The sequence below is a fragment of the Mixophyes fleayi genome, chromosome 6 (assembly GCF_038048845.1).
Source record: "Mixophyes fleayi isolate aMixFle1 chromosome 6, aMixFle1.hap1, whole genome shotgun sequence".
NCBI classification, from domain to species: domain Eukaryota; kingdom Metazoa; phylum Chordata; class Amphibia; order Anura; family Limnodynastidae; genus Mixophyes; species Mixophyes fleayi.
Genome location: NC_134407.1, coordinates 115,739,795 through 115,755,219, shown reverse-complemented (window position 1 = coordinate 115,755,219; position 15,425 = coordinate 115,739,795). Strand labels below are relative to the sequence as shown.

At 36.6% G+C, this 15,425-nt stretch overlaps 1 protein-coding gene across 2 annotated transcripts in view; it reads left to right on the top strand.

The window, feature by feature from the left end:
* CXCL12 (C-X-C motif chemokine ligand 12) overlaps window positions 1–13,909 on the top strand; it is a 52,170-nt gene extending 38,261 nt beyond the window's left edge. Inside the window, exon 4 of one of the 2 annotated variants that reach the window (XM_075217176.1) lies at window positions 9,572–13,909. In XM_075217176.1, the coding sequence (XP_075073277.1) occupies window positions 9,572–9,587 (16 nt within the window). In that variant the 3' untranslated portion in view covers window positions 9,588–13,909. Of the gene's footprint in view, window positions 1–9,568 lie in introns of both variants that reach the window. The other variant, XM_075217175.1, reaches the window with a different exon arrangement.
* Window positions 13,910–15,425: the final 1,516 nt, after the last annotated feature.

The following is a 15,425-nucleotide window of genomic DNA, read 5'->3' as shown; positions in this document are numbered from 1 at the left end:
CAACTATCTGTGGATACTGTCTGTGTCTTTGGCTATTAGTAGCTCAGAAGATTAGTGTGAACGCTACATTTACTACATAGCTGTATAAATATTACTGCAGCAATATCTGCCTGATTTATTTTTTCCTTTTTTTCCTTTTCTGTACTTGTTTTTAGCACCATTAATATCTAGGTGTAGAAATGCACAGGAAATCTGTTGCAATTTTAACTGGTATGTTTGTTAAAATTATTTATTTTTTCTGTACTGTCATTAGCTATATAGGTGTATAATTATACATATCAACTGGTGTATTTGTTCACACATCACACAACACTGGTACAAATCAAAATTATTTTTTGCAAATGTCATTAGTGCCATTACCATATATAAATAAACAGGCACGCCACTGTGATCTCAACCACTGTATTCGTTAAACCCCACCAACTGGTAATAAAATTATTTTTTAGATATATATATTTATGGGAATGATGTAGAATTATTTTGTTGATAGGATGAATAGTTGCCCTATTCTGCAACTTCAGGACAGAAAATGCTGGAAGCACCAGCCCAATTCTGACAGAGATCAAGTCATATTCTATACTTTTAATTAGGGGTGTGCACCGGCCACTTTTCGTGTTTTGGGTTTTGGGTTCTGATTAGCTTGAGGTTTTGGATTCTGATTTGTTTAGCCAAAACACCCCACAAAAGGTTTTGGTTCTGATTTTGGGTTTTGGGTTCTGATTTATTTTTTAAAAAGCATAAAAACTGCTAAAATCCATATTTTTGTTCTAAACTATCTAGGGCGCTGCTGATATAAATGCCCAGTATTCTACAGAGGGAGTGAGTTTATTGTAGACAAATGAAGCAAACTGGCGCCCCCCCATGTAACACATCCACTCCGACATGCCATGCGTAGATCGTCAGCTATTTAAATAGCGCCACTAATTCCGCAGCTCAAGCGTGTTGGGCAATAAGTTAATCTGCAATACTTTACATTGCGTTGGGCTGAATGATAATAGATACACACTTCAGTCCTGTGTATTTTTCACTCTTCTAAACCACCAGTTATTTCTTTAAAATTGCAAATCTAGATAGCTACCAATACCCCAACTACCTGTTTAAAAGCACTACAGAGATGATAGATACAAGACAAGTGTGCAGAATTTCTTAAACATTAAACAGGATTCAGCATTAGTGCACAACAGCTGCATACATAAATGGTTCATACATTGCACCCCAGGAGCTTACCAAAAGGAGTGGAAGCAGTGGCTGAGGCATAATTACTACTCAAAGAACAGCTTCAGATACATTTTTGTGGTGACCCAGATTTATGACTCAGGCAAGCAAAGCATTTGTTGTAATAATAATTTAAAAGTATATCAGCTCACAGAAAATGAAATTGTGGTAAAATACAATAGAATGACGATGTGTCATGTTTTATTTTACATATCTACATAATACATTTAAAGACAAATTGCATAAAGTAAAATGAAGAGTAAAGTAACATTTTAACTCATGTTTATCTAATATGTTAAGGCAGTTCTATACCTTCCCAGGAAAGATGAGGGAGTAAAATACAATTGAAACAATAAGCTCATTGGATTTGCAGTAGTTTATTTCATAAGTTGTTGCCAAATACAATGGAAGAAATCCATATTTATAACAGGGCTGTCCACTGGCAGCCTGCCACTGTTTTTATTTGGCTTCAACCAACCCTAACAAAATCCATAGGCTCAACTGGTGACATCATTTTCTCAATAGTAATCGGCCAAGAAGCACATTGTTGTAACATGTATGCATTCCCGTCATGTGAATACTGATTTTTATCATCGTTCATATAGATATTATGTACAGTGGAGATGTGGGAAGGGTATTGTTTGAAATATGTGTTTAGCAAGATTGAGGAAAGGAGCATTTCCAGGATATCTATAGCAACAACTACAGCAAATTAACTTAGTTTGCAGGACAAAGACAAGCTTAATGTTAGAAAGGGTTATTTCACTCAAAGACTAGCAGATGCTTAGAGCAAAGTTTCAGCATATGATGGTTAATAAGAAAAACAGGCACACTAGATAGGCTAAAATTCCTTTATCTCCATGAACATTTTCTATTTCTATAACATTATTATGTTATATAAAGTGATTGTTTTAGATAAATAAATAAAAGGAATATTTATTTCTCATTTTCACTTTCAAATTTTACCTTATGGTCATGTATTTGGCTGAATTACATAATTAATTATAATTAACATTAAATACTCGCAAATGAAGGTCATCAACCGACCTGCTATTCCTTTCTGCCACAACGGATGTACACTGATTAAGGCAAGCATAGAACATGTTTCACACAATGTGCAATAATGAACCAATTTTTGACCGACAATATTTGCACCTGGCTTTCCAGCATTAGAATTATACAGAATGGTGTTCAGGTAAATTACCATTGTAGTAAGTATGTGTATCTGCATCAGTCAGCAAAGGAAAAAAAAGAATCTAAAACTCTCTCTCTCTCTATATATATACATATACATATATATATATATATATATATATATATATATATATATATATATATATACTTACACTCTAGTTGAGCTTCCATTCATATTTGTTGGGCAAGGTATCTGATAAAATATGGGATTGAATATGTTACACTATCTTTGCCCTGATTCTTTATGATAGGAATGTTCCATTTAACTTTTCTTCTTTATTCCAAAAGAACACTGTCCATAAATATAGACATCACTAGTACTATTGTAACTCATTTTTAAACAGTTGTCACATTGAAAAATTGTCACTGTACAGACAATAATATGCAAAATCTGACTTTATAGTTCTGTGATAAAAGTGAATACAATGCAAATCTCCACAAATGTCTGTGAATCCATGCTTTAACTATGCAGATAATCTCACCTTCAAATGTTGCAGGTGCTTCTGGTTGATCACTATGGGAAGAAAAACAGATATGTTTTGCCCAAGCTTTGTCCAAGTTGTACCTTGGAGTAACTGACCTTTGTATCTAATGTAGAATGTCTCACATGTTCAGTGGCGAATCCATGGGGGGGGGGGGGGGGGGATTAAACACAATCAGAGCAGCCGGGCAGCACACTGTCCCTGCCTGTCACGGCTGGACGGACCACCTGCACATACTGTGCAGCCGTCGGCAGCCTAAACTGTTAGAAAGGGGCGGGGCCTAAATTGCCCCGGGTACAGTAGTTTTCTAGATCCGCCCCTGCACACGTTACCATTCTGCACAGTGTGATTTACTTTTATCAGCCATGTTTAAGCTAGTGTGATTTCATCTTTTAACAGAAATAAACCATTTATAAATAAAAGTCCACTGCACATACTTAGATAGGCACATCATAGGCAATACCACACACAGTGTCACTAAATATACTTTATTAACACTGCATATGTTTTGCTTGTAACATTTATATAAGTTGTGAAAATGTATATACAGACACAGGTAGATTGTCTCTTTATATAAACATAAAGAAAAAAATGTAATATATTTAGAGGTGACTGTAGCATTTGTATGCAGCAGATGCACGCCTAGCTAGCTGTTGTAGTGGATAGCCCATGGTTTTGGCGAACAACCACTAGGAAAGTTTTACTTACTTAAAAAACTATCTGAACATTTTATTTGCTCTACCATTTTTCATGTATATAGTTTATAATTAACTTATGGGCCAAATTTCATTTTCTGTTATATTATATTATCAGATTTTTGCCCTTTAATTTAAAGAAACATGTATTTAAAAATGCAATTATAGATTAATTTTACCCCCTTAATCAATAAATAATTATTGCCCCCATAATTCATAATTCAATGTTGCCTCCTTTTATGTTCTGAATGGCAAGATAGCTCAAATAGTATGCAGTTTGAGCTATCTAGCCTACCAATAGCAGATGTTTTGAAACTGCCTTCACACATGACTGGCAATTTGACATTTAAGCCTCAAACTGCCCTATAGTAATTTCCATAGTTTGGAACACTAAACCGCCAATGATGAGCGTCTCTTTAAAATAGAGATGGTCACTGACCCCCGTGTTTTGGTTTTGGATTCGGTTTTGGATCTGGATTACCGTCGTGTTTTGGTTTTGGTTTTGGTTTTGCAAAACTGCCATTGCGTGTTTTGGTTTTGGTTTTGGTTTTGTTTGGTTTTGTTTTGCTATTTTTTTGGAAAATCCATGTTTTTGGGCCTAAATTAACCCAATTTAGTGCTCCAACTGTTTTAGAGATAAGTAATCTAATTGTTGAGGTAATAAATCATCCAAAAAAACAGTTTAATTCTTCGTTGGTAGGCCTATTCTACACACAAAACAGATTGTCTTCCTCTCCATCTATGCATATTGGCAATGCAGCCATCGTCTTTGAATGTATATTACACCCTACACTTATAGTTAAATATGTAAAGAAATGGAAAAAGCCAGTTTGGTTTCTGTCTCTCAAGGCCCCCCTCCACTTGTATAAAATACCAAAAAATTCAGCCATTATAGACTGTACAATATTAATTGACATGGAGAAAGACAGTTTGGTTTCTGTCTCTCTAGGCCCCCCTCCACTTGTATAAAATACTAAAAAATTCAGCCATTATAGACTGTACAATATTAATTGACATGGAGAAAGCCAGTTTGGTTTCTGTCTCTCTAGGCCCCCCTCCACTTGTATAAAATACTAATAAATTCAGCCGTTATATACTGTACAATATAAATTGAAATGGACAAAGGCAGTTTGGTATCTGTCTGCATCAGATCCTCTCTCCACTAGGAGTAAAATAGAAAACTATTCAGCCGTTATATAATCTAGAATATAAATAGAAATTGAGAAAGGCAATTTGGTATCTGTCTGCATCATAATCATCAACATCATCATTAGCGCCCTCGTCGCCTACACAAATCTCCCCCTCATCCTCTTGGGTATCACCGGCTACACTCGGGCTATTAAGGCACACATCAGCAGAATGCTCACGATTAGACATCCCACTGTTGGATGGACTCTCCACAGGGATTGTTGTCATTTGTGAATCAGAGCAAATATTCTCCTGTAATGCCTCACTGTTATCTTGCAGCTCGGCTTTGACGCGTAACAGTAGTTGTGCACCAATTGTAGGCTGGGTAACTTTTTGGGATCTGCCACTAATAGCCAAAGGTGAAGGCCTCATTCTCTCTTTGCCACTGCGTGTGTAGAATGGCATGCTTGCAAATTTTTTTTTATCGTCACTTAACTTTTGCTCAGTTACACTTCTTTTTCGCTTCAATACAGTAATTTTTTTTTTGTTTTTTGTTTTTTGCACTAATTTGAAAACACTCTGTTGTTTGACATCGCCTTGGCCAGATGACGTACTGGGAACACTAACATCAGGACTGGTGACAGAACCTGGTTGCTCATTCAGATCATATGTGGACTGCTTTGAATCCATTCTGAGCGCAAACCACTGGGGAGTGCTAAAAATTATTTAGTAGATACTGCTGACAGATATGACTTTTGACAGCCAGAAATATTAATGCACAATTAGGGAGGACACCCCAAAAGCACTGAGGAGTGCTAAAAATTATTTAGTAGATACTGCTGACAGATATGACTTTTGACAGCCAGAAATATTAATGCACAATTAGGGAGGACACCCCAAAAGCACTAAGGAGTGCTAAAAATTATTTAGTAGATACTGCTGACAGATATGACTTTTGACAGCCAGAAATATTAATGCACAATTAAGGAGGACACCCCAAAAGCACTAAGGAGTGCTAAAAATTATTTAGTAGATACTGCTGACAGTTATGACTTTTGACAGCCAGAAATATTAATGCACAATTAGGGAGGACACCCCAAAAGCACTGAGGAGTGCTAAAAATTATTTAGTAGATACTGCTGACAGATATGACTTTTGACAGCCAGAAATATTAATGCACAATTAGGGAGGACACCCCAAAAGCACTGAGGAGTGCTAAAAATTATTTAGTAGATACTGCTGACAGATATGACTTTTGACAGCCAGAAATATTAATGCACAATTAGGGAGGACACCTCAAAAGCACTGAGGAGTGCTAAAAATTATTTAGTAGATACTGCTGACAGATATGACTTTTAACAGCCAGAAATATTAATGCACAATTAGGTAGGACACCCCAAAAGCACTGAGGAGTGCTAAAAATTATTTAGTAGATACTGCTGACAGATATGACTTTTGACAGCCAGAAATATTAATGCACAATTAGGGAGGACAACCCAAAAGCACTGAGGAGTGCTAAAAATTATTTAGTAGATACTGCTGACAGATATAACTTTTGACAGCCAGAAATATTTATGCACAATTATGGGGGACACCCCAAAAGCGCTGGGGAGTGCCAAATATGAAGAAAAAATAATAAACCTCTATCCTCCTCTCTGCACTAGCGATTTTGGTTAGAGTAATTGCAAGAACAATATTGTATTCTCTGTCCCTGCTCTAATTAGCCTATGACTACACCCTGCTCTCTCCCTCTGTCAAATGGCGATGGATTGCTGTGGAGGCGTGTATTTATAAAGTTGAAGTATCGCGAGAACCGAGCCCCGAGATCCGACGACATCACAATGACGTTCGGCCTCGGTTTGGATTCGGAATGGGCGGGAGAGTACCGAGCTGCTCAGCTCGGTACTCGGATACCCAAAGTTCGGGTGGGTTCGGTTCTCGGAGAACCGGACCCGCCCATCTCTACTTTAAAACAACCTAAAAAATATTTGTTTTTTAATAAATCTAACCCATAGCGTGATAATAAATACTACAATATCTCTCTTATATGAATCAACTACCAATTTCAAAATGGGATGGGATTGCTTCTATTTTTTACATTTAGTATTTTCATTCATTGTTATTTATTTATATACAATCTAGTTATACTGATATTTGGCTTAACAAATGTTCCTCACATTAGGGAATAGGGAAAGCGGTGCTCAAATATGGTTATACAAAGTAATCTTTATCTGCAGGCATGTTATTTTCCCACTCAAAGATGTGATATCCTAAAATATATGCACCTGTTTTAAAAAATATATACAAGAAATAATGGATTGTTAGGTTTATATGGGACAGAATCAATTGTAAACAAAATTGCCATGTAGTGTCCCGGAACGGCCGCAAGACACTACACAGCGATTTTCTTTTAGTGAAATATCTACTCACCTTTGCTCTCACCCCATAGAGATGGGAGCAAAAGTGGGCGTTGCTTTTTACCATATAAACAATAAAAATGTGTGTGGACCATCACAGCTAATAGAATCTGTCCTATTTGTCTACTCAATGGGATTTACATGCAAAAAGTTTGCTGCACTACCTTCTACTAGCCTGTCCAATGTCTCACCAGTGGAAACAGCGACACATCCAGGGTATAACATTTTCCAAAAAACGATTTAACAGATGTGTTAATGCAGAAATTACAGTGCCTTTTTTTTAATTCATGGGAATAGGTCTACAGCATATGTATTATCAAAATTGTGAAATGACCACTTCAACGATACCATATATAGTTAGAATACTTGTGAATAGTGTGATATGAAACTGGGGAATTAGTCTTGGTAGTAGCTTTGACAGTGCTATGGTGCAAAGTGTGGTGCAAAATAGAGTCTCCGACCAGCTAACTTTTTTAAATATCAGCAACTCAGAGCTTGAAAATAATAAACACCAAGGCCTCAAACAGAGCTCTAAATCATTTCTTGATTCATTACTATCAAATGTGCAACTAATCTGCCTAACAGTCTCTCCCAGGACTTTGAACTTTCAGTCTCTAATTTCTGCAGATTACTTCCACAGTCCCTTCCTTGGCTGTCTTGTCTACTCTCTTACCAGAGCTTCCACTTCAAACTTCTTGCCACTTGCAAATCTGTACACCACAGCCATCCACTCAACTGTCTCCTCAGACCTGCTGAATCCTCTTCCCAGGCTTCCTGCTGACACACACAGGCCTTATTGGGCTCTACCCTGGGCAGCCCATAGGTGTGGTCATACACCCTTTTTTATCTTTTCTCATTCTATCTTCCCAGGCTTGAGCATGTGACTGACTAGCGTCAACTAACCTGTAGCCACCACAAATGGAACTACTATTTTTGGCACCAAATGGAATTGGTGAGAGTGCAAATAGGAAATTAAATTAAGTTAGAGGGATGAAATATCTAAGCTGTGAGTAACCATTATCCAGCTTTACTTTGGAGACGAGACATTTCGGAAATGATTTGATCACTGTGTATTTGAATAGATCATTTCTTAGCTAGTACTGTTTGGAACCAAACAGATTTTTATATTCACCTAAAAAAGAGTTCATTACATTGAGAGCAGTGAAAGTAGGTTATATTTCCCAAAAAGAACAAGTATTGTCAGATACTATAAATATATTTAAGAATGGATAACATGTTTTTCCATCAAACAGGTTGCATGATCATTTAAGCTTAATGGACTTTTTTATTGAACCTAAATAACTATGAAATCAGAAATACAAATAAGGAAAATGTTATATAATGTTATAAGTGGTGCTTACTATTTGCAAAATGACAGAAAACAAAAAGATCTACACCCATGATATGAGAGAAAGAGAGAGAGAGAGAGAGAAAAAATATTATACACATTAGTTTAAAGCAGATATTTTTACACATTACTTTAAAACAATAGTGCTCAGCCTGATTTTAGCTGGGACGTGTCATTGTGCCATTTATCTTGGCTCCCAAATAAGGTAGCTGCAAGGAAAATGTTTTGCATATTTGCCAAAACAGATTCTAGGACCCCATCAGGGTTAATCTAAATTAAAACGCATATTTCCCTAAACTTACATTTGCTGTCATGCAATTTTTTTTTAGAATGAATTTGTATTCGTTTTGGATAAAAAAAATAAGTGGGAGGAAAGATAGTGAGGCAGGTAACGAGGGTGCATTACAAGTATATAAGATTACATATGTAAACAAAGGTTTACATGAATGATTACATGAAAGGTAAACATGTACTGAATAGTTATGAATACTGACCATCTCTAAGACCAAGGGGTATACTTACTATGCGGTGGTTCCATAGCAATTTTATTAAAGACAAAACCCTCTGAGCTTTGTCTTTAATGATAGTGCCATTTTGAAAAATGACTACAAAGCACCGGAAATCGTTCGTTCTTCCGACCCGCTGTATAGTAAGTCTACCCCCTGATCTCTGTTTTGCTGAATGGACTTGTAGTTATGCAATTTTAAATCTACTATTGCAAAACAGTATCTTAGTGCAGAGCAAGAATACCCTTCGACCGCCATCAATAACCTCTACATGAACTGAACCATCTTTTAAACTGTAATGAAATATGAATACCTTTTCTAGGAAAATTCACTACCATGGCTTTTAGGTTCTTGTTGTTTCATTGGTGACTGCTTTCTGAAACAGTTTGGTTTCTTACATGTTAGTTATTTATAAAAATGCACAGGTCACACCAACATACAGCCAAATTGCTGTCATTAAAATTTGTCAATTTCGTTTAGTCTTCCCAAAACTCTTCGGAACAGGTACATTTTAAATGACCATATGACTAATGAATTGAAGGTATGGACAACGTATTCTCACTTACAATTTCTTCTTTATCAGCAGGAAGGTGAAAACTTAAACTGTGTCCGCAGATGCTGGCTCAGAGAACACTTTGTGAAACTAATTTTCCAGCACTGATTCCTGGCAACTCCTCCACAGGCTTCCAACTGCACACAGAATTCCAGATCATATTGTGCTTTTTATATATCTATATATATAGCGACATACACTTGATGCTTGTCATACTGGCACTGGTGGCAGAATGGATGGTTGCACTGATTTGTGAACTTTATTAAGTCAATTTTTGCTCGCTGTTTACTCTTTAGGTGTTCACTGATGATGCTCTTAAACTCTCCCATGTAGGAAAGGGGTCAGGAAAAGTTGGGACTGGTCAATCACAAAGGACATCAACAGGTGACAAATGTATATGACTTGGCCTACTATTTTGGCAACTTGCATCTTGGATGTAGGACAGCAGGAAAGGTTTAATTCAAACTGCTATATTAATCAATATGGCACTTCTCAATTGTATTATCTTGAGGTAATTTTACTCATCCTAGTCCAATGAAGGTATTAACTATATCACTGGTGTTGTAATGAATATCATCCACTTACATAAGTCAGATAGTATAGATGGGACCTAAAAATCTCATCCCTCCTCCATAACTTTAGCATGGCTTCTGGAGATAAAAGACTAAAGTGTTTGGGCTTTACAGAGTCACACTGGCATGGAACTAAGAAATACAAACAAACAAGTATGGTTACCAACACCTAGACGGACACTCATATCTTTACAAGGAATTTGCATATGTTTAAGCTTACAATGGATGTGTTTGTCAGTTGTGAATTTATAGTATTTAATAGAAATGGATCCATTCATATATAAGTATGTATAAAATTTGACATATATGAAATAAGCATTTATATAAGTCCCTTTGCATGTTTGCATTTGTTGGGACCCAAGTACAGAGAGAGAGAGTATCAATTTCCAAACACAAAACACAAGGAAAGAAAAAAGATGATGCTATTTCCATATTTCCAGCCATTTGGCACTTGGATTAATTGTCCAGATCACATTTGAATTTAGGTGCAGTCATTATGTCCTTCATTTTGAGGTAAAAAATGTTACAACACTTTGCACATGTACACTCGTATGGCCAATATTAGTGTGCATACATGCATCTGATTTAATTCCCATACAGTAAAGTAGATAGAATCCTTTAGGTTTAGTATAGGGAAATGTAAACATTATTAAAGCTCTTTCAAAAATATCTACTTGCTACAGAGCTTGTAAAATGTCTGTGAAACACAGACATAGCAGAATAGCAAGGTCAGCAATTTAAAAATCATCATGCTGCATTGACTTTCATTCAGATGCATGTCTCTAGTACATACTAATGGCTCACATGCAAAATGTATACAAGTGTAATACTGGCCTACATGTCTGATTTTAAGTGCTGAGCTGTAAACCCTATATTCACCCAGAAATGTATTCAGTACTTCTCAGAAAACTCTGGCAGTGTACTTGTTAAAAAATAGTCTCTAAATGGTAGACTGTAGTGATCTTACTGCCTCCATAACTTTAGCATGGCTTCTGGAGATAAAAGACGAAAGTGTTTGGGCTGGGTCTAGGTGAAAAGCCTGCAGTCTGGGAAATTATAAGGGCCCTGTTCACTTTTAGCCTGCAATTTTAAGCCATGGAGGATGTGATGGTTGTTGCTGTACCTTCTTACAATGAGATTATTTCGATTAACAGCAAAAGATAGCTTTAAGAAAAAGATGATGGCACAGAGTATTTCCACTAATATAAAATATGGAGGTAAGAGAAAGTAGAAGCTGTTGACAAACCATTACTGTAGTTAGAAAATATTGTGATGTGCTTTTAACCAACTATTTACTATCTTTTTTTTTTAATCGGATGCATCGTTATAAATAAACCTGGAAGCTCCTTTCTCACTCCCATTCTCTTTCTTTCTTTCTTTCTTTCTTTCCTCCCCTCTCATCAATGCCTTCTCTATACACATCTGGTTGGGCCATTGTTGTTGGCAATACTCTACACATATTACAGGATGATCTGATCCCTCTCAAATCAATGTCAGGCCAAAGGGATTCCAAGCCATATCTGAAGCTTCTTTCTCCATTAATGAAAACAAGGAGTTGAAGGTTACATAATGAAAAGGATAATATGCATTTTATAATAATATACCTTTTTAAAATTATATCTTTTGGCTAGAAACACAATTCACGTTGGCTTTTTGTCTGCAAAATGAAAAGCAATATCACACACAATAATAGAAAGCATCAATGCAGCTTATACTAGATAATTCTGGAGCTGTTTAGCAACAGTTGCTGCAGTAAATAAAATATGTCAAGCTGTATTTGCAATACCCATGATAAACATGTATAAAGTGATTCATTTTGATTTATTCACAAACAGCAATGTTATTGAGGAATGATATGCAAGTGCCCGTGAAATTTTTAATGAAAAATCAAAATAAAGAGTATAGACTTATTTCTATGTACAGGTAGAATGTAAATTCATAATGAAGACTACAAATATAAAGCAACTATTTTTGTTAATGCCTTGTAACAACATGTACCGTATGTTCCTATATAGTAGAAAACTACCGCATTCAAAAACAAAACTTAGCTACCCACTATAGATCATTTAATTCATCAGGCTCATTGCTAAGTCTTAGCAAGGAGCTCGCCCTCAACATGTCTTCATTCTGGCTTTTCTAACTGCCCCATAATAGCACTTTGTTCATCTTTGTGTAAAAATGTAAGCACACATGATCGAAAAAGTATAAAATAAGCCTTCAAGTCATAATTTTAACACTTTAGGAACACCGCCTTAAAAAATATTCATCATTTAATTCCCCCACTCCCAAAGTACTACCTTATAAATATGAGCTCATTTATGTTTAAAATTAATCACTAGAGTGAAGATTCTTGATCATGGGTGGAAATCAAGTCCCTTTGTATAGAGAAATGCGAGACTTCACTTTCGATAAATATGGAATGTCACATCTTAAAGTGTACGTGGGTTTACCTAGGTGCTTTCTTGCATGGAATTTAGACACAGCAAGTAACACCCCTAATCTGACCAACTAATTTCCTAGAAGACACAAACATTTGCACTTCACAGATACCACCATACCGGTCCAAAGGTAGACCAAGATGGTACTTTCATCAAAAAATAGGCCCAAGATGTCACAAAACATAATTTGCACTTGAAGCACACATTTTCCCACATGATTAAAAACCGTTATTGTGTACATAGCTACAATTTCAACCAGCATGATTTTCCATGCCTTCAATTTGGATTTAATTCTTCTTTTGTTTGAGACAACAGTTCTGGAGACCCCACATTTGCCAATAAATCTGAAACTACCAACATGGCTGACAAAAGAGTTGAATGTGACTAATTTAGAGTTCATTCAGACTTTGTGGCCTAATTCATTTTAAAAAGCTTTTGCATACAATATACATCTATAACACATGGCTCTAGAGAAGCATAAAAAAAGTGCACAGTTAATATGGACCAAAGTGTGAAAACGTTTGTTTTTTAATAACATTTTTACTTTACTTTTAAACATGTCTCCTACTAAATAAAAAATATTAAAATGAAAATATTTTAGCAATGCCTGTAGCAACAATCTTTAATACAGAGATCCTTATGTATTCTGATTTTAATTACAGTGTTAGTTTTTTGGGCTGCATAGTCAAATTCAACCAGCGAAATATACATCCATGCAAAGATTTTACTAAGGTGTCCCCACTACTCCTTGCCCTGCAGCCATTTTTCTCTGTTATCTTTTGTTCTTTCTACAGCCCTGCTCAAAAACTGGAAGGGTGAGGGATGTGACAATAAACCACGAGTTGCAATCAAGAGATTCCCTAATTGATTTAATACAGAACTGACCACTGCAGTTAAAATGGCATATAACCATCCATGGGGTTCCAACTAGGACTTAAGTGGTAGTGCAGCTTTAAGTTGTACAGTTGCAATTGTTTCTTTTTCCTCCTATAATACATACTGTGTGTAATAGATAATAGCAATCATACAAGCTACTGCATATTTCTGTACAAATTTATTGCAGTGCATTGTTCTGCATTCTGCATTGTTCTGCACTGATGTGCATACTCACCAGGAAAGGGTTAATTCTGTCTGGTCTGTGTTTGCATTCTTCCATGCATTAGATTTCCCAGATAATGTGAATAAAGAATTCTGGTAACATGAAGGCAGCTTCCATCTATGCACATCTGTTCTGTGTCTTTTTGTCATTTTTGCTACACCGTTTTTATATTAAAAAATGTATTTTTAATTATATATATTTGCCTGTGCACTTATACATGTAAACAATCTATATGCTAAATAAACTACCGTTTTGTTATCAATCACTGTTCAGTTTGTGATCATGTAAGTTTGAATACATTTCTGCTTATTATTATGTCAGTTTATAAAATGTTCAGACAGCCTTACTGGGTTCACAATTTAAAACAAACATATTTGTATAGGGCTGCATAGGACTCATACAGATAGGCATTGAAAAATAACAGAAGTTAATTGCATAGACAAAACATTATATTTCATCTTCCCTTTAGAAAGCACTAGATTAATGCTTTCCTGCAGCATAGTGTACTATGTACGTAATGAGCATTCCCATAGAACACTGTATTTTTAACGAGCAGTAACGCTTCTGAAAACTACAGACAACAATGGAATTGACTAGCATAAGAGAATGATTACGAAATATCATCATCATCAACATTTATTTATATAGCGCCAGCAAATTCCGTAGCGCTTAATAGCGTGTTTGTACAGGTTGGTTCTTGGGATTGTCAGCAATAAAGTGCATTATCAGTAGATATGCTCAGGCTCCATTCCCCGAGACCTGAACACACCCGAACTTAGCAGATACAAGTACCAAGCCGAGATGGCTCTGTACTTTTGCGCGCCCTCGGTATTGGAAACGAGACAAAACATCATTGTTACGTTGTTGGATCTCGCGAGTTTTGGATTCTATAAGTACCGCCCTCCATGGCGATCCAGCGCCATTTCACAGAGGGACACAGAAGGAGTAGTACAGTTCTTGACAGTCTCTAGTGCAGTTGGGCAGCATCATAGGTAGAAAAGAAAGAGGAGTGGTAGCAGTGTTCTTCAAAATCTCCAGTAACATTCAGGAGAGCTCCATTGCTCCATTGCGAATTGCCATTGCTGAAATAGAAATAATAGGGCTGGCAGGCTTGGTCTTCTAGATCTGCAGTCACATTGTATGGTGTTATATAGCTCACACACCAACTGGACAGCTCCATTGCTCCATTGCTAATTGTCATTTCTGAAATGGAAATAATAGGGCTGGCAGTCTTGGTCTTTTAAATCTGCAGTCAAATTGTACGGTGTGTTATGTTCATCTAGTCGCTATTCAATGAAAATTGTCCACCTCGAATAGTGTGGTTTCAACTCACAATGTGATTTAATAGCAAAAAGTAACAGAGTAACAATTCAATAAAATAAATACAGCCGATTACATACGCAGGCGATCTGGCTCCAGCATACAGTCATTCCCTCCATCATACTTGGTGACTTTAATATCCCTATTGACAACTGTTCTGACCCCGCCACCATTAAACTTCTCACCCTTTCCTCCTCCCTAGGCCTTACTCAGTGGACCTCTTCCCCCACCCACTGTCTTGGTCACTCCCTTGACCTTGTCTTCTCTCATCTCTGTGATCTCTCTGACTTCTCCAACTCTCCCTTCCCACTATCTGACCACCACCTCTTCTCCTTCACTCTGTCCTGCTCCCCTGCTCCTGCCTCTCCCAAAGCCACCCTCACTAGACGTAACCTGGATGCTATTGACCCCACCTCCTTCTCCTCCTCTCTCGAAACTCTCCTTTCACTCCTCCCCTC